The sequence below is a fragment of the Euprymna scolopes genome, chromosome 1 (genome assembly GCF_053919585.1).
Source record: "Euprymna scolopes isolate OS-2025 chromosome 1, ASM5391958v1, whole genome shotgun sequence".
Taxonomy (NCBI): Eukaryota; Metazoa; Mollusca; class Cephalopoda; order Sepiida; family Sepiolidae; genus Euprymna; species Euprymna scolopes.
In genome coordinates, this window is record NC_136482.1 from 21,153,508 (window position 1) to 21,173,507 (window position 20,000).

General features: G+C 34.1%; 1 protein-coding gene and 1 pseudogene across 4 annotated transcripts in view; both read left to right on the plus strand.

Annotated features, from left to right (window-relative positions):
• LOC145284743 (C-Maf-inducing protein-like) overlaps positions 1-20,000 on the plus strand; it is a 253,027-nt gene that overhangs the window by 227,035 nt on the left and 5,992 nt on the right. For 2 of the 4 annotated variants that reach the window (XM_080133790.1, XM_080133965.1), the window contains 7 exons: positions 7,809-7,874; positions 8,576-8,602; positions 11,622-11,778; positions 13,582-13,695; positions 14,086-14,226; positions 15,848-16,039; positions 16,846-16,951. In XM_080133790.1, coding sequence (XP_079989916.1) covers positions 7,809-7,874; positions 8,576-8,602; positions 11,622-11,778; positions 13,582-13,695; positions 14,086-14,226; positions 15,848-16,039; positions 16,846-16,951 — 803 coding nt within the window. Of the gene's footprint in view, positions 1-7,808; positions 7,875-8,575; positions 8,603-11,621; positions 11,779-13,581; positions 13,696-14,085; positions 14,227-15,844; positions 16,040-16,845; positions 16,952-20,000 lie in introns of all 4 variants that reach the window. The other 2 variants (XM_080133730.1, XM_080133872.1) reach the window with 1 other exon arrangement.
• On the plus strand, positions 4,870-5,016 carry LOC145284418 (U2 spliceosomal RNA; annotated as a pseudogene).

Sequence of the window (20,000 nt, forward strand, 5' to 3'; positions counted from 1 at the left end):
CAAAGTCTGGCTGTTCTGGGGAAGGCTCTCTTACATCTAGGGATCTCTACTGTGTAGGGGTGGGATTTAGCAGCTTATCGGGTTTGTCGGGAGTATTTACGTCGAGGGCGGCACAACTGCTTGCAGTTCGTCAGAGCATTCACCGTTAAAGTACTTGTAGAACAGGCAGAGGGATGCAACGTTCCGCCGATGGGACAGAGGCTGAAGTTTAGATGATAGTTCAGGACCTATCAGATTGGTGACTCTCTTTTGAACCTTGTCTAGGAGCGAGAGATTAGTGGCAGATGTACCAGCCCAAATATGACAACAATACTCCATACATGGGCGAATGGTGGCCTTATAGAGGTATGATACTTTCGGGCATTAGTATCTTTCTAGCATGGTAGAGAGAACCCACCTTCTTTGCAGCGGTCCTGGCGATACTCTCAGTGTAATTAACTGCCTTAACAAATCTTGCTTTCCCGACTGCTAGAAAACCGCCTCTGTGGTACCAGTCTTCAAGAATTCTGGTGAAAGAACTGACCCACTAAATTATCGCCTCATTAGCCTCCTCCCGCTTTTCGCCAAAATATTTGAGTCCTTAGTTAAGCCCTAGTCCAGCACCTAACAGCTACTAAACTCCTGACTGACAAACAATATGAATTCAGGCAAGCCCGTTCAACAGCAGATATCTTAACTGTAGTTTCTGAACGTATATACTGTTCATTGGACAAAACAGGGGAGGGTAGAGCGGTAGCCCTCGATATATCTAAGGCTTTTGACAGGGTATGGCACGATGGTCTTCTAAGGAAAATTAGATCATATGGAATCACTGGAAGAATTCATAATGTAATTAAATCCTTAAGTGATAAAAAAATCCAAGTTGTCCTCGACAGTCGTACATCTAAACAATATGACAAATGCGGGAGTACCTCAGGGGTCTATCCTTGGACCTCTATTATTCCTGATAATCATAAATGACCTCCCTGATAAAATTGTTTCGGAGATGGGTATATTTGCCGATGACACCACTCTCTATAACATATGACGGGAAAACAAATGAACACATATCCAAGGAAACAGCAGAAACACTAGTGGAATGGGGATAAAAATGGATGGTCACATTCAATGCTGCTAAGACTAAGCTTGTTTCCTTCAATAACTACAAGAAACCTTCTCTACCACTAATAGCAATGGCCAAGAATACATTGCCTGAAAGTACTTCTTTTAAACTCCTTGGCCTAACGTTTACAGGGAATATGAACTGGAATAGATACATTGAGAGCATTGCCAAGGCTGCTGCAAAGAAGGTTGGCTCCCTCTACCGTGCTAGAAAACTACTTATGCCTGAAAGTATCCTATACCTCTATAAGGCCACCATTCTTCTATGTATGGAGTACTGTTGTCACATCTGGGCTCGTGCATCTGCTGCTTGTCTCTCGCTTCTGGATAGGGTTCAAAAGAGAGTCGCCAACCTGATAGGTCTTGAACTGTCATCTAGGCTTCAGCCTCTGTCCCATCGACGAGATGTTGCATCCCTCTGCCTGTTCTACAAATACTTTAATGGTGAATGCTCTGACGAACTGCAAACACTTGTACCTCCCCGACGTAACTACCCCCGACAAACCCTACAAGCTACTAAGTCTCCTTTACAGCAGAGATCCCTAGGTGCAAGAAAGCCTTTTACTCCAATAGTTTCTTCCCCAGAACTGTGGGTCTTTGGAACTCCCTTCCGGGATTCTGCTTTCCCAACTGCACTGATATGCAGAAGTTCAAGTGTAATGTTAACAAACATCTTTCTACTCATCCCCCTTCATAATGACCCTGCTAATTAAGTCCCTGATAGTAGCCCCCTGCTTCAAAGTGGCATTGTGCCTTGTTTGGGGTGAAAATTGAATTTAAAAAAAAAAAAAAAAAAAAGATTCCAGAGTTTGACAAGATGCACTTGAAGGTCGGAGATTACATTGTCTGAAACACTATGAGAATATGTTTCCTGCGAGCGGTAGGCCGAGGAGTTTAAAAGATGTACTTTCAGATAGTCATTGGCCATTGCTATTGGTGGTAGAGAAGCTTTCTTGTAATTATTGAAGGAAACGAGTTTAGTCTTGGCAGCATTGAATGTGACCATCCATTTGTCCCTATTCCACTACAGATTGGAGGTCATCTTCTAGTGTTTCTGCCATTTCTTTAGATATGTGTTCATTTGTTTTCCTGTCGTGTCTGTTATAGAGCGTGGTGTCGTCAGCATATATACCCATCTCACAAACAATTTTGTCGGAGGTAATTTATGAATATTAGCAATAACAGAGGTCCAAGGATAGAGCCCTGAGGCACTCCCACATTTACATCATATTGTTTAGATGTACGACCGTCGAGGACAACCTGGATTTTTCTCTTACTTAAGAAAGATTTAATTATATTATGTATTTTTCCAGTGATACCATATGATCTGATTTTCCTGAGAAGACCTTCATGCCATACCCTGTCAAAAGCCTTAGATATATCTAGAGCTACCGCTCTACCCTTCCCCGCTTTGTCCAGTGACTGGTATATACGTTCTGAGATTACAGTGAGGATGTCTGCTGTGGAACAGGCTTGCCTAAATCCATATTGTTGGTCAGTCAAAAGTTTAGCATCTATAAGGTGCCGGACTAGAGCATGGTTAATTATGGTCTCAAATATTTTGGCGAAAAGTGGGAGGAGGCTAATGGGGTGATAATTTACTGAGTTGGTTCTTTTGCCAGAATTCTTGAAAACTGGTACTACAGAAGCAGTTTTTCAGCAGGCAGGAAAGCAAGATTCATTAAGACATTTGTTGTAAAGTTTGGAGAGAACTGGAGCTACTTCGGCTGAGCACTTTTTTAATAGCACAGCCGGGATGAGATCAGGTCCACATGCTTTTGCAGTGTCAAGATTTCTTATGATAGCATGCACCTGAGAAGAGGTGATTTTCAGATCGTCTAGTGTGACATCTATCCGCAAAGGAAAGTCAGGGAGGAGGTGGTTGGTAGGGTCCAGTCAGGAGTTGGAGGCAAACCGACTGGCAAACATGTTAGCCTTCTTAGTTGCAGAGCAAACAACCTCATGATTGTTGGATGGTGGGGGAATTGTTGATTGCCCATTATTTACTACACTGTTGTAGATTTTCCAGAATTCGTGGGTTCCTAATTGTTATATGATTTAAGATTTTAGTAATATTTAAAATATTACTATCTATATTATTTATGGCGTATTTTTAGTTGCGTGCAAGCAACTCTATAAGTCACTCCGTCTGTCGGTCGGCCGGTCTGTCGGTAACACTTTTGTGCTTGGCCTTTTTGGTTAAGATCAAGGTTTGTTGTTAATAAATGCTGTTCTTAACTTTTTAAGCTTTTCTTGGCCTTCGGGCCAAGATCAAAGTGTAGTATCTGTTCCGGCAGATGCTGCACTTGGGATGATTTGTACCAGTCAATGGAGGGGAAACCCTCTATACTGGGACAATTATTATTTTTGGTAACCAGAGTGCCCCCTTTTGGGGGAGCTGGTTTTTACCTCACATTAAAAACGGCCTTGTGCCTAATTTGCTCAGTGGGGGAGCAAATAAATACCATCTGTGTTACATAAGGGCTGTCCCCTTTTCATGTAAGTATAAAAATAGAGATTTAGTTAAAATGAAATAGCATAGACGAAATTCGAACCTCGTAATTTAGGTTTAGAAATAGATTACGAGAGAGAATTAGCAATGGAATGTGAAAACAAACCATTGTTTAGCTTAGAGATAAAATAGTTTCAAGAAAAGAATGTGCATTGTCAATTCTGTTATGAAAATTCAATTGAAAGAATGCAACTACAAGATAATTTAATAAACATGTTTTTAAAATATTGGAAATATAGGTTACTGGGAATATAGGTTAAAATTCCTTTTGTAAACAAAGGAAAAAGTTTTGGACACGCATTTCCAGAACACGTGAAAGACACATGTTTTAACATGTGTATGACGTCATGGGAAGTTCTCGATATAGTTAGAAACTTTAGAGAAGCTGGGGGAGAAACTAGAAGCGAGACGGTCACTTTTGAAACTTAGAATGTGAAGCTTTTTTTTTTTTTTTTTACATAGGCATCACCACATTATCAAGGCCAAGAGGCCACTCAAGGATAAGGGTTAAAGAGTGTACAGTAGAAATTGGACAATATAGTAATCATTAGTAATGAAAATTTGGTAAATTTGATAACTTATATGGAACGGCTCATCAAGAACTTATTTATGTTAGACTTGAACACAACCATATTGTAGTCAGCCGGAAAGCAGGAAAACGGAAGACAATTCCACAGGCGTGCAGTTCTAAGAAAGAAGCTTTGTTCATGGAATCTACGTTTAGGTTTAGGCACATTCTGGACTCAGAAAACCACGACCGGTCGGGAAAAAGAAATAAACCCATCGTGTGTTTTTATAAACGTCGTCTTTGTGTTGTAATTCTACCAAAATGTAAAGTGAAAATTGTTATATGTCTTGTATATCATGTGGTTTAAAATGTCTTTACATACACATCTTACATACACAATATGAACACTAAGACTGTCTCAACACTATCTCCTCACTCAAAGAGCTTCTACACTTCTAAGTATGAACTTTATATATATATGAATCTCGTTATAACACGAACATCTCTTATAACAACAAACAATAACAAGAAATACGAACAATAACAATACTAATAAGACCTCTATACAACATCTATTCCGACAGATACTGCAAGCAAAGACCATATGTAGTCAATGTAGGGGCAACCCTTCATACTAATTGTCACTATCCAGCTCCCTACTCCCCGGGGAGTTGGTCCCCATTTTCCCTTCACTCCTCACATTAAAAATCGGCCTTGTGCCTAATTTGCTCGGTGGGGGAGCAAATATATCCCTTTTCTTGGCCTTTTGGCCAAGATCAAAGTGTAGTATCTGTTCCGGCAGATGCTGTACTTAAGATAATTTGTACCAGTCAATGGAGGGGAAACCCTCTATACTGGGACAATTATTATTTTTGGTAACCAGAGTGACCCCTTTTTGCCTACTTTTAGGGGAGCTGGTTTTTACCTCACATTAAAAACGGCCTTGTGCCTAATTTGCTCAGTGGGGGAGCAAATAAACACCATCTGTTCCGGCAGATACTGCAAGCTATGACTAGCTAGGACTAGCAAAGACCAGATGTGGGGGCAACCCCACATGTCTGACCTTTAACCAGCTCCCATTTCCCACCTCTCGGGAGCTGGTCCCCTTTTCCCCTTCCCCCTCCCTTCACTCCTCACATTAAAAATTGGCCTTGTGCCTAATTTGCTCGGTGGGGGAGCAAATAAATACCATCTGTTCTTACTACATTCTGTACTTATGTTTGTAACTTTGATATAAAGTGGGGAATCACTTTTCTGTATTAATGTGTTTAATGTAAAATGATCACCCACTTTACAACCAGTCAGTCTCAAAGCCATTCAACTCATTTTCCAGATCATTCAAGTTGTTTTTGAAGGATTCCAGTTATTTTTTTAAGCGTTCAAGTCATTCTTAAGGTCATTCAATTCATCCTTAAGTTCATTAAATTCATTCTAAGTCATTTACTTTTTATTTAAGTCATTTCAGCCCATTTTTTTGGTCATTTTAGTTTATCTTGAAGAATTTCATATCAATCCTACATTCATGCATTCATTCATTACACGAGAGCACATGGCTATCGGCCTTGTTATTATTAATGCTATTCTCCTTCCTCGTTTTATGTTTTTATCCGTAGTGATAGTGGAGGTTGGGATGGTGAAGATAGCGGTGTTTTTTGAACTTAACAAATTTGAGGGATTCTAATTCATTTTTGTCACTGGTTAATTGAGGATATTTCAACTCTTAACCCTAACCTGTTTTTACAGATTGATACGATACACTGCAGCATTGAATGTCTACCACATTTCCGTTATTAGCGGCTGGCACACACATTTTCCTTGATAGGTTTTTATTTTTTACTTATTTTTTATCTAATTATCTTTTTATTATCCTCCCCCCCCGTTCTTTCCTTTTATGTGTTTTCCTTCATTTTTTTTCTCTATTTCAATACAACCCTTAAACCCCACCCATTTTTCCGTCTTCTTCCCATATATTAAAAACTGTTTCTCTTTTTATTTCTATTTTAATAGCATGTAATATGACCTCTTGATGATAATTTCTTGTGACTCTGAATCCTGAAAGATTTTCATTACGGACTTAACTTTTGTATAAGCTATATCGCCTGAACATGTTAATGAATGTGTAGCGACATATTAATGCTTATGTAAAAACAAATAAAAGTGTGTTTGTATATATCTATAAAAGTGAACGTGTGTGTGTGTGTGTGTGTGTGTGTGTGTGTGCCTGTGTACATTTCCCTACACAATAACTCTGTCAATTTTTAGTCTACAGACTCGAAATTTGATATACAGGGTACTGCGATTTGGGTGATCGGTTTTTGGCCAAAAATTTGGCGATTAAGGGGTCAAAGTTCAACGATTTGACCTTTTGAGAACTCTACCAAACTCCTGACAATTTTGGGTCTACGCACTTTAAATTTCAGATATAGGTTCCTTGACATGGATCTAACTTGATAACTTGATTTGAGCCCAAAACAATAAATTTTAAGGGGTCATAATAGGGGTCAAAGTTTTTAAAAAGTTTACCTCTGCGGTCTCTTCCAAATTACTAAAACAATTTCTGGTCTAAATATTTGAAATTTTACATAAAGGGTATTCAGAGATAGGGCAAGCTTTTTCATCAGTTTGTCTAGCCTTAATTTTAAAAAAAATGACGCTTCCAGTTTGGCAGTGGTCGTAACAGCATAAACGTTAGGTTTTACCCCGTTCTTTTCCTCCTTTGCGGTATGGGTTCGAGCCTGCCTTCCTACTATCACTTTTTTGCTCAACATACACATCCAAACACCCGGGCAACGCCGGGCTGAAATGCTAGTATAATTATAATAGAAAAATGTGAGCATGAAAAGTAATATGGTTAATCTTAAACATGGAAAAGAAAAGGACAAGATATTCTAGTAAACTTAAAATATTGCAGCATTAAGAATTGATTATATAATGTTATAAATTGAATTAAAAAAATTAAAGCTCTTAATGCTGTAATATTTTAAGTTATAAATTTATACTGTTTTTACTAGAATATTTTGTCCTTTTCTTTTCCAGTTTTAACAACTAGTCCTTTACTTTTTCATGTTGAAGCTTAACCATATTACTTTTCATGCTCACATTTTTCTATTGTAATCCATGATTTTTCCAGGCTTCAAGTAAATTCACTTGTTCTTTGTTTAATTGCAGTCTTATTTATTTTTTTTTTTTTGCCCTTATAAACATAAGATACACATATGTAATAACAATGTATGACACTCGTCTGTTTTCAATAAAGTCCCCCAATTATCTCGCTTTCATTCTCTTTCACTTGTTACTTCACATTTCGCGAGAGCGGTGAATTGGTAGCAACAATAGTCGCTGAAGCCACGTGGTTGCTATGGAAACAAGTTACAAAAAACGTCGCTCACCTCCTTACGAATTTTTACGATGATGAGCACCAGTAAATTCATAATTTGTTTTACTGAACGAAAATTTAAAACATTTTTTTTTCACAATATAGCTGAGACGGTGATCTATAAACTGTAATAATTGTTTGAAATTTGGTCGAAAAATGAGTGAGCGGTGAAGCTTTAAAGCATTTATAAATGGCTAAAACTGGCACTTAACCATATATTCAAACACTACCATTTTTGAATGATATATATAATATGAATTCTAAAACAATTTTTTTTTTCTTAAAATTATTTTACCTTTAATATTTTTCAGGTCCCAATACGATGACTGGCGATACATTTTAGGAAGTCTTTTGCAACCTATTCCATTTCCTGATGAGTAAGTATAAAAACAATGATTATTGTGGGGGAACTAACAGTCAGTGTCACCTGTATGGGAAGGTACCGGTCAGCTATTCCCTTCTATTAGTGTGTGCATATATATATATATATATATATATATATATATATATGCTAAAACTAAATTTAGATCTATAGTTAACACCTATTACTTGACTGTCACCTTAAGCCATTAACTACTCAATTTTAGTGTTCAACATCATTGAATAGTGCAACTAATATATATGCATTTAATAAGGCAGTTGACAATCTGAGAAAATAGATTGATGAAAAAATAAAACTAAATACAACGTTTTTGAATTGAGATGAGGATCGATTAGTCGTATTGTGATTCATCGAACTACTGTTCTCAACTTGAGCGTGAAAATCACACTCAAGATGAAAACAGTAGTTCGATGAACCCAAATATGAATAACTAAAGACAATGTAAGCAATATTTTTCTTCAACAACTTCTAAGTAAATATTGAACTTAGTGTAAATAATGTTAGATGATGGAAAAAATATTGATATTTCTCAACAAAGGAAAATTGAGAGTTCTAGATTTTATTTCTTTTTAAATTTTATAAATTATGCATGTTTATAAATTTCTAACAAAAAATTGTCATTTTTTTCTTGATTATTAATTTAACATTCAATGTGTCAACATTTTTAATTTATCTAATCTGATTTTTTTTTTCCAGTGCCGTTGGTCATGCATTTTTTACATCGTAAGTAAAATTTAATTTTTAATTGTAAAAATTTTTAATTTGTGTTTGACTTTTTCTGCAGTTTAGAGAAATTAGCGATGTACAGCTTTGGCTGTATTAAAATGTTGACTTTAACAAATGTTTAATGCTACGGTTTGTTTGTGACAATCACGGCACTAAAAGGCTCGTTTGTACCGCATATCCCATGGGCAATTTTATAATTGACAACGTGGGCGTTACTTCTATGAGTGTGATGGGCCCTCTTCACATGTTCATGACGCCTTTATGCCACTAACACTCGTTGCCAGCAACCAATTTTTCAAGCAATTTCTTTCTCTTAGCCTCGTCTTTCTTGCACAGGTCAAGCACACATAGCTTCTCGCTATTTGCCATGATGAATGGTTGATAATTATAAATAATTAAATATATTATTTTTTAAAATTATTTTAATTTTTCGTTGGTGGGCTTTTGTCCGTGTTTGAATATTTGCAGGCTTTTGCTTGGTCACTGCTAAATCATCCCCCCCTCCCATTAAGATTCTACTCTTTTAATGAACGTCTTGAAAAAAACAAACAATAATTGAAGAATTTAGTGTTTTCACACATGAATTATATGTAAAAAGAGTTCCAATTCCAAGCCATTTTAGGCTTTCAGAGCATCTTATTTTGTTCTGGAAGATAATGGTTAAAATGATTATTTTCGGGCCATTCTTATGTTAAATTTATCTATGAAATTGATCCCCCCCTCTGAATTTTAAAATTCTAAAATAGTTTTTTTTTTCTTTGCCAAGTTTTTCAAAGTGTTCATAAGTAATCGCCTAAAAAAAAAAAAAAAAAAAAAAAAAAAAAAAACTTGGCAATATGGGCTTTCATAGGCTGAATATGCACCATGGCTGACCGACGCCGGCGTCACGTGGAAAATTAAAATTGCAAAATGAGTTTTAATAGGTTTTGACACAAAAAATAAATAATACCGACGTTTTTTTTTTGTTTTTTTTTTGTTTTTTTTCAAACAATTTTTTACCGAAATCTTTGGAAAATGATTCGTTCATTTTTTCCAAAACTTATGAAAGATCTCGTGTAATATACATCCCCTTCCCATGTATATTAGATTTACAAAGATACATATGGATATTGCACGGGATAAAGGGTTGCACTAATTCGAAAATTTAAAAAAAAAAAAAGAAAAGAAAACGGCAACAAATCTCTAAATATTAAGAAATTTAAAAAGAATCAGTAAAAAAATTTTTGAATCGTCCATTAATCTATTAGTGTCCATTTTATTTTTTATTAATAAAAATGATTAAATTATTTGATACTAAAATTACTTTTAAAAAATATACTTGAATAGTTAGAGAATTCATTTATAGTATGCATAAATGCAGGTTGGTTATAAAAACTAATCAAAAGAATTGACTGAATGATAGTTTTCAGTATATTGGAAAAATCTATACTGAAAACTATCGTTGGCAGTGGCTCCCACTGTGTCCCAGTATCGGGTTCTGTCATGGTTGATGTTTCCATTTGACATGACTTTTGGGGCCCAGTCATTGGAATAGCCATGGACATTGTTCACATGAGAAGTAAGGGGGTAGTCGGGAGCGTTCAGTGCTCTTTTCTCCTTTGCTGCTTTGCCCACAAGGAGGGACTGATATTCCTAAGTGTTAGGGTGCATTTTAGTTGGTCCTTGTAGCACATTTTACGTGCTCCTCATGGTCTGATCCTGATGGCCAGTTTGCCATATAGGATTTTCTTAGGGATGAATCCTTCCAGGCTCCCTATGGACGTGTCCTGCCCAGTAGATGTGATGGTGGTTTCAATGCTGCTCACTGAGGCTCTGTCCAGCACGTCTGTCTTCATGGTGTAGCCCTCCAAAGAGATGTTGAGAATTTGCCTTAGTTTCAGTTGCTGGAAGTGTTCCAGCATGTTTACTTTGCTTCTATAAAGACCATTTTGCAAGCGCATGAAAGGGTGGAGAGAACTACTGTCCGGAAGACCATGATTTTGGTGGCCCTCATCCATACGTTTTTTTTTTTTTTTTTTTTTTTTTTTTTTTTTTTAAATATGCGATAGAGGAGTCTGCCAAAGGTGGAGTGGGCTGCCTTGATTCTATTCTCCACGTCTTTCCTGCATGTGGGTGTTAATGTTAGAATGCACCTTAGATATAAGAACTGATCTAATCGCTCCAGCGGTTGGCCATTGGTAATGGTATTGGAAACAGCAGTCCAATTGGTTGAACTAATAACTTGGTCTTTTGTGTTGACCTGCATCCCAAATCGTTTATGGATCGCTCGACTTCATGCCAGAACCAAGACTGCCATATATTTGGTATGGAGCTGCAGTATACTGTTGACAATTGTACTCCAGGTCAGACTGCATACAACACTACCTTGGAACTGAAAACTAAAACCTCAGAAAAAATACATATATTGCTGAAATAGTCCTAAAATGTACCATGGATGTTAATGGGTTAATAAAATGTTTAATCCTTGGCAACGCCGGGAAGGGACAACTCGTTTATCATTGAAAATGTTTCTACATATATCAAAACTAAAAAGGTTGCTGAATAATTTGATTTAAAAAGTTGACTAATCAACTCTGTTGGTCAGGCATTCTTTCAGTTATGTAGTAAAAAAAAAAGTCATAAAACCTGCCATGTGATATGGAACAAGGATAAAAAATCAACCTCAGATGATCCTGAGTTTAACTGAAAAGAAAGTCTTTATTCCAGTAATTATAGGAGCAACTGGACTCCTGAAAAAATTAAAAAGCTGTGGCAATATACCTGTTAAACCAAGTGCAAGAGAGATATAAACAATTGCACTTAAAGAACACACTTTAAAAAAAAACTCCTGGTTGGAATGTCTAAGTGGGTGAATGTCTGGCATCTGGTAGGATGCCTCACCTCCAACTAATTTGAAGAAAAAATAAATGAAAATAGCAGAGGAGCTTTGGTGTAGAATCTGTATTCTCTCATGTATTTTTTTTGTTTTTTTATTGTAGATTTTGACTTTTCAATAATTCTGTTTTCTTTTCTTCAGAAATATGAAGACTGTTATCCATACAATAGCGAGTGATAACAATTGTGATACGCATCAAACAATCCTTAGCATTCGGGAAAACAAAGAAGGCTGGTTCCATCTCTATTGCCCGGGCAATATCTGCTGCGATGATGAGGGGGAACTCTGGGGTGTTATGGTGAGTGTTTTTTTTTTGTTTGTTTGTTTTTTTGTTTGTTTGTTTTTTTTTTCGTTTTTTTTTTTACTCTTATTCACCCCAAACAAGTCATATTGCCATTTGAACATAAGAGACTACTATTTGTTCCCATGTCTGCATGGAACTATGTAAGAATATGAACAAGATACAACTTACATTACAATTAAACTTCTGCATTTAGATACAGTCAGAAGCAGGGAGGCAATTCCAAAGTCTATCATTCACAGAGAAAGAAAATATTAGTGTATATTTTCAGGCATCTAAGGACTTTTACAGTAAAGGGGTGGGATTTTGTTTGGTGGGGTATGTATATCAAAGGGTGTATTTTCTTGAATTTGGGAGCTGTAAAAAATTTTAAACAGAATACTTTATTACATCCACGGGGGAAGGTTGCTCTCATTCTACCAGTTGTGACGAGGTAGAAGTCTTATGTAACTCATAATTTTATTCTTAGTCTGGAGGTTGAAGGTTCAATTCTCAGTAAGGGCGACACTAAGAATACAATGACAAATTACTTAAAACCTATGAAAAATTCTGCATCATTTGGATCATTCGGATTACTTTTCAAATCTTGGATGGTATTCTCACATTTCAACCAATGTATTCTAACTTCGGTTGCATCTTGTCAGCTGCCCATTCATCAGACTTTAATTGAACTCAATTTTAATCTCAAAAATATATATTTTTGAGATTAAAATTGAGGTCGATTAAAGTCTGATGAATGGGCAGTCCATTCAAAAAAAAAAAAAAAAAAAAAGACTATTCCTGAATTGGAAAATGCAATTACAGCTTAAATAATGGCAGTGCCAAAAGAGGAAAATGTCATATCCAAGTCAACGATTATGATTGAACAGTGATTAAACAAAGACTGTTGAACATTCATAAATGAGATTTGGTGGACAAGACATAGTTTGAAGTTTATTTGTATCAATTATAATTGGATTTTAGAAAGAATTGTGAATTTTATTAAATACGAGGGGCATTCCGAAAGTAATGCCTTGTATTTTTGTATTCCACCCGAATGGATCAGAGAGGATTGCAACAATATCAACAATAGCTTTTAATACTTCACAAAAATTCAGATACATATCAAATCGATATGCAACCCAACAATTCAAATGATGCATATCATTAATCTCCATCTAAAAAATGCAAAAACATCAAATCGGCATGGACGGAAATTAATATGAAAACGGAAACAATTTAACACTTTTTCATTTTATAAGCACATCAGATTTTTTTTTAATTTTAACAACTACTAAACAAAAAAAAAATTTTTTTTAAATAAAAAGCCATTCTTTCTAACATTCACCAATAAGCTATGGTCACGATACAACTGAAGAAGGATGTGAACAGTAGTCCGAACAATACAATTAATACATAGTCAATTCTTATTTCAAATAAAATTTAAAATATTTAAATCTTTTCACTGATAATTAGTTTTACTGTAATTTCCATGTGTTACAGTTAAGTTTATGAAATTCTAGCCGTTGTTGCATCGTCTCAACGTTGCATTCTTTTTTTTTTTTTTTTTTTTACAAGAACTTCATTGGAATGTGCTCCGACAAACTTGCTACTCTCGTGCTGCATCAATATAAATACACTCGGCCAACTTGACAATTAGTCAAATATCATATATTTACAAACGCCAGAGGGATTTATACTCTAACAGCTTTTCTCCTGGGTGTGATAGCCTTTGCAATTCCTTCCCTGCTCCTTGTACCGACAAGCAGAAATCTAAATGTAATCCAAACAAGCATCTCACTGCCATTTTTTTTTTTTCAGTTACAAACGTTGATTCGATGCTGTTGTCGAAGAAAGAAATTTCTACAAGAACTCAGTAAAAGCGTCAATCCGGTCATGCTACTTGCTTTAAGAGGGAAAGAAGCAGCTATGGAAGTAAGTATTTTACTGTTTATAGGTGAAGAAATAAGCACACACTAAAAATATAACTATGTAATTTTTCGTATACTATTTTATATTTTGATAATTTTATAAAATATGTATCCAGTTAAAAAAAAAAAAAGGCTTGTATGAAATTCTAACTTGTGTATTGACATCATAAAAACTACTGCCCTAGTAATGTGTACTCTTTCGATTTCGAGCCAATCACGTTTCTATTTGCGTACAAACACAAACTAAAAACACCAAAACTTTTTAATAGTGTGTACGTTAATCAATAGTAACCTTTTTATAGTTTATTGCCCCCCCCCCAAAAAAAATAATTTTCAGGGGAAAAAAAGCAAACAAAGTCGATTAGAAACATAATTTTCCCTCTTTGCTTTGCAGGCTCTGTGTGGAATGCTGGAAATGGATGTGATTGACACAAACGATTTAAAAATGCAAATGATTACAACCTTACAGACGACACCGACTGGCAAAAAAATGTACACAGCCCTATGTGAACGTCAGATCGCTTTGCGAGAGCTGGTCAGTCCTTTATCACAAATTTTTTTTTTTTCAATTCAACTTTAAGGGACTAGTCTTATTAATGAAGAAAAATTAAATAATTCAATTTTTTTTTTTTTAATTTTTTTTTTCAATATATAACAAAATTAAAAGAATACCCGTCTCGGGACATTTAAAATTAATTTGCTGAACAGAAAAATTTTACACCACTTTTATGTCCTCTTATGAAATGAAAATCGAGATTTTTTTGCGTGTGTAAATCGTTTCAGATAAGGCATGAAGCGACTTGATGTAAGGAGCTAAAAAAAAAAATACTGCAAAACATTTCATGCTTTCTGGGCATCCAGATATACGATATCGATTAATTCATTTTTCTCTTTAAAGTCCTTCATCAAGAATTGAAATCCTGACCTCTAGTTAGGAAATCACTTGAACGATGCTTTTTTTTTTTTTTTTTTTTTTTTTTTTTTTAAGTCCATTTGGGGTAAAGTTTGCAAGTCCCAGCCTAGAAACAAAATGGCCGGCTGATATAGTTTTATGTAAAAATAGAAAGTGACTGAAACTGAAATGAAATATGAAACCAGCACATTCCTAAAAAATAAAAACACTGGATTCAATTAAAATGAAAAAAATATGTAATTACATTGTGCAACACTCAAAAAGTACAGAACATCTGTGGCTGTTTTAATATGCACAATGGCATTTTGTTGAATTAGTTTTTTGCAAAATTATCATTTTCGAGAATTTTGTGGAGAATCTTAGTGATGTGAGAGATAAATATGGCAAGAGATTCCATCAAGATATCTTGGTGATGGAGAAATGTTTTAAAGGAAAATAGAGCCCTGGCATGTTGGCAGAATACTACTGGAATATTCCTGTATTTATTTATTTATTTTATTTATTTATTTATTTATTTTTACGTTTCTCCATCACTAAGATGACGCTCAACACAAAAGGGTTAAAAGGACATATGTTGTTTAAATTGTTTTGTTTGTTTTTTTCATTCATAACCAATAATAAAATATGCCTTGTAGTACATAAAAACTGTGCCAAATCTAGAAAAATAAAGGTGAGATTTAATATCAGGATACTTTTCTTATCCGGAAACAGGTCCTATGTGCCATGTACTTTTTTAATCTGAAATATTTTACACAATAATTATTGTTCAAAACAAAAATTTATTTCTTAAAATAAAGTTTTTAATTATTAATCTGGTATTTATGTAAAATACAGACCATGCTATGTTTTTAGTACGATTTTCAAATTAAATTTATTTTTTTCGATAGTGTCTTTTGTTCATTTGATAGAATAGTTAAAAGTTCAGAATAGTTTAAAAGGATCTTTTCTTCCCATGTTAAGCATGGGTTTCTAAATAATGTCATTATTTCAGCACATTCCGTATTCTGCATCAATACCATAATTCTTAATTTAAGACTTTAATTGCAGTATAAAAATATTTCTAAACAAATATTTGAAAGTATGGTTTCGTATTTCTTTCCAGTTTCACTCTGTTTCCGTTTTTACATAAAACTCAATATTAGCCGTCCATTTTGTTTCTAGTCCGGGACTTGTAAACTTTGTCCCACTTGGTTGTTTAATGTGTCATGTATTTGTTTTAAGTCCAGATCTTTCTTTGTAGCAGCAAAAGGGAGGACCAAAGAAGTTGTCGCTGCCACCACAGTCCACGGATGCTGACCTCATCAAAATGCTCAGCTCTGGCTCTTTTGGAAACCTGGAGAGTCTCAGTCTTGCTTTCACACAAGTCACAAGTGCTTGTGCTAATGAACTCATAAAGCTACCCACTCTCCGTTCACTTAACTTATGGTCCACTCAAGTGAGTCGCTCATTATTTTTTATTTTTGTATATGCATTGAAAATTTTTTTTTTAATTGTGTGCTGTCATATATGTATGTGTTTTATGAAAATGTACGCTTTTGTGAATATGTTCTACTCTTTGTGCATAACAATCCTTTTTTAAATCGAAAGCTCTATATTTTACTATATTTCAATTCATTTTACGTCATTGTTTTTTATTTTTTGTTTTTTTTTCTAAAATAAAAACTTTGATACATTTTATAGATCTGTTTCATTCACAGGAAACAATCAATATTTTTATGTCAATATTGAATATTTCCTTCCATAGACTCATCAGAAAAAACAGATCTCAAAGAATAAAAATGAATCACAATGTAAAATTCAGAAAAAAACAAAATAACTTGTGCCTGCAAATATCCAGTGAGCAGCCATCTTGTTAGTGGACTTATAACAAAATTGTTACATATGCAAAAGAGTTACAAATTATAAATAGATAGATATGCACAGAAGACCTATGGCGTTTTCAGAAAAAACAAAAATAAAAAAAATCTGCATGATGTATTTACCTGTGATGGAAGAAAAATATTGTGCATCAAAATTCACGTAAATTAATCAAGTAGTTTTGTTTGCATATAAGCAAAAGATGTAAAACTTGCATTTAACTTGAAAATCCTATCTGAAAAATAGCACTGTCCATAAACTTCTGAAGTACTAAGAATATTTATAAGGTATTTAGCATTTTTTTTGCGTGAGATGGAATGAAGATAAAAACTCTTTAATCATTGCAAATTGTATATCAAAATGTTTTCATTTTTTTCCCCCCAGTTTGGTGATGCTGGTCTACAACTAATATCTGAACATCTACCGCGTTTACAAGTCCTTAACTTATGTGAAACTCCAGTAACTGATAAAGGACTTAGTTGTTTAGCTTGTAAGTATCAAGTCCATTGATTTTTTTTTTTTTTTTTTTTTTTTTTTCTTATTTTCTTTCTCATTTTCTAGGAACAATCATTCAAGATAAAAAACAACTCTTTTTTTTTTTTTCTTTTTTTCTTTTTTTTTTACATGGGGGTCAGCACTTATCAAGGCCCGAAGGCCACTCAGGGATAAGGATTATTGCGTGTACAGTAATCGATGAAATAGTCTTTTAAATTCCTAGCCTATGACACCATATTACTTTTATTTATTTATTTATTTATTTTTTTATGATTCAATTTTGGAAATGGGGCTTATTGATGAACTCGGTATTGATTGGATTAGTGAAATTTAATTTTAACTTTGCTGATCTGACATAAACCGGTGTGTCGACATGATTATGCTGTATATTATTTAAATATATTACACTTAGTCTGTCGGTCTGTTTCATTTTTTCTCAAACTACCAGCCCAATCTGACTGAAACCTTGTATGAACTTTAATAATCTGCAGCAAACCAAGTAGTATGGTATCCGTTCGATGCACAGTTAGGGATTAATATGAACTAATAGGAATTAGTCATCACCATACCATATTTATTTATTCCAAGTCAACGGGCTATAACTCTTGTCCGTTTTTAATGGGCAAAAAGTTTAATGTAAGTTAAAAGAACCAAAAATATAGTTAAATTTCAAATTTATTTCAACTCTGTAGACAATAGGGTATTTTCAAATACGCAAATGGGTTGAAGGCTGTCGCCTGACTGAAGAACAGGAAAAAACATGGTGTTATTTAGAAACGGAACACAAAAACTCTAAGCTTAATCTTGTGTCACATCCAGGAAGAGACAGGTAAATAGAAGCAGCTGATATGTTTGCATGATCTAAAGACCTATACATGTATTGAAAGAAGCTTTGCATATTTTGTACAAAAATTGCATAAGATCAACAAAACCTTCATTTGTCTAAATTCATAGCTCTCACGTGTAAAATACCACTTCCCCTATAACAAAAATGTAGATACAACTCGGTTACTATTTAATGAATATTTCAATATATGATTTTTATTCGTCGCACTTACATTGTTCTTAATATGCTCAGAGATGGACATGCGAGCTACTAAATAAAGTTTAACTAATTTGCATTTTCTTTCAAAAGCGAACTTTCATTAATTAGTTATTCATTTTTATGGTTTCTTATTGAATGATTGGTTTCATTTAAGTATTACGCTCAGTTTTTTTTTATGTGTAGTTTTTACATTGTGCATTATTGTGTAGCATTTAGGGTGAAAAATACAAATGTGTGCGTATATATATATATATATATATATATATATATATATAAGTAAAGTGACCTTGTGTGTGGAAAGTCTCTACCACACTTCTCTTCAAATTTTTTATCCATTCGAAACTTGATATATATAGAGGATTTGAACCTGTGAAACAATTTTGATTTTGTTTTAACCCGTAAAAAAAATACCTGCTAAGGGGTTAAAATTGAAAAAAAAATAAAATAAAATAAACAGCTGACCTTGACGGGACAAGTCAAATAAAGTTGTTACTTGCACATGAGCAAAATTAAACATTTGTAGCTAAGTCTCTTCATTTTTAATCTTTCATATCAATCTATTGATAGCTCAGATGGTAACGATGCTGGAGAGATAAATAACTAAGGCTGGAGCTTTGGTTTCAATTTTAGATGATGGCACCCAAGTCAAAAATTTTTTTTATATATAACTTGAAATCGTTATTATATATTAGATAATAATCAATAGATAATTGGTTTTATTCTAATAATGCATTCTGATTGGCTGAATGCTGAAAATTCTCGTTCTGAAATTTGATTCTTATAAAGTTACTAAAATTAAAACCTAGCATCACTAGATATGTTTTTTTTGGGGGGGGGGCACGGCGTAAAGTTCATTACATGCTTAGATTATTAGTTATGTGTGCATGTGTCTGTACGATACAAATCAGTCTAATACTTACTTTAACCAAATTGAGCCACAGCAACGCGTGGCTGGGTACAGCTATTTAAATATAAAATATTAACAGTCGGACAGTAGTCATTGAAAAAAAAAGAACTAAAACAAAAATGAACTAAAATTATTTTTATTTTTCATTAAATAATTGGTAGATGTTAATAAAAAAAAAATTATGCTTATGCACTTATGTAATCGTGTTATTTATTAATATCGTATTTACAAGTTGTTCACGTGCATAATAAGACCAATCTAATGTTTGCTTTAACCAAACTGAGTCACAGCAATTTGTGGCCAGGTACAACTAGTATAATAAAGTTAACAAAATAGCAATAACTATAATATTACAATCTTACAAGTAAGAACTATTCTGCTGTGATATGTTTAATAGCATATAAATTACATAGAAATAAATATGATTAAAAAAAATAAAGCTTCAGTACTTTTGGCAAATAGATAAAAGGAAAGAAATCGTTTCATATAAATCGCAAAACTCAATATATAGAATATAAAGAAACTGAGTATTTTATACAAATATATTCGTAGACACACATTTGGTTGTGATGTAGAGAAAGGAGGAAATAAAAAAAAAATCTAGTGGAGCTGAACTGATTCAGGAATGTTGTTTTTAGCCTACAAACATTATAAAAATAGTTGGAGCGTTAAATTCCCTTCAGGTGCAAAATGTGTTGAGTAAACTGTGGCAGATAAATTGGCACAGACGACCGGTGGGAGGGAAAGGAGAGAGCACGACAGACATATTGCATTCCCGTTTCTGTATACTTACTCCAATTGTTAATGCTTCGAATGGTTTTAAAAACATTGAAACTTGCTGTCCAACTTTTTATTTTTAGCATTAAATACATACGTACGTCATTTATTAGATGTGCATTGCATCATAAATAAAATATAGAAAGGAGAACTGTCTGCATGTTAAATCATACACGCAACCATCAAAAGTACTTGTGAAACTGCCATTTTGTTTTTTGTTTGTTTTGGAGAGGGTGTAATTTTAGGAATGTTACTGAACACACACACACACACTTTTATTATAGTCACCGGCGTATCACAGCTGTTATATTTTCA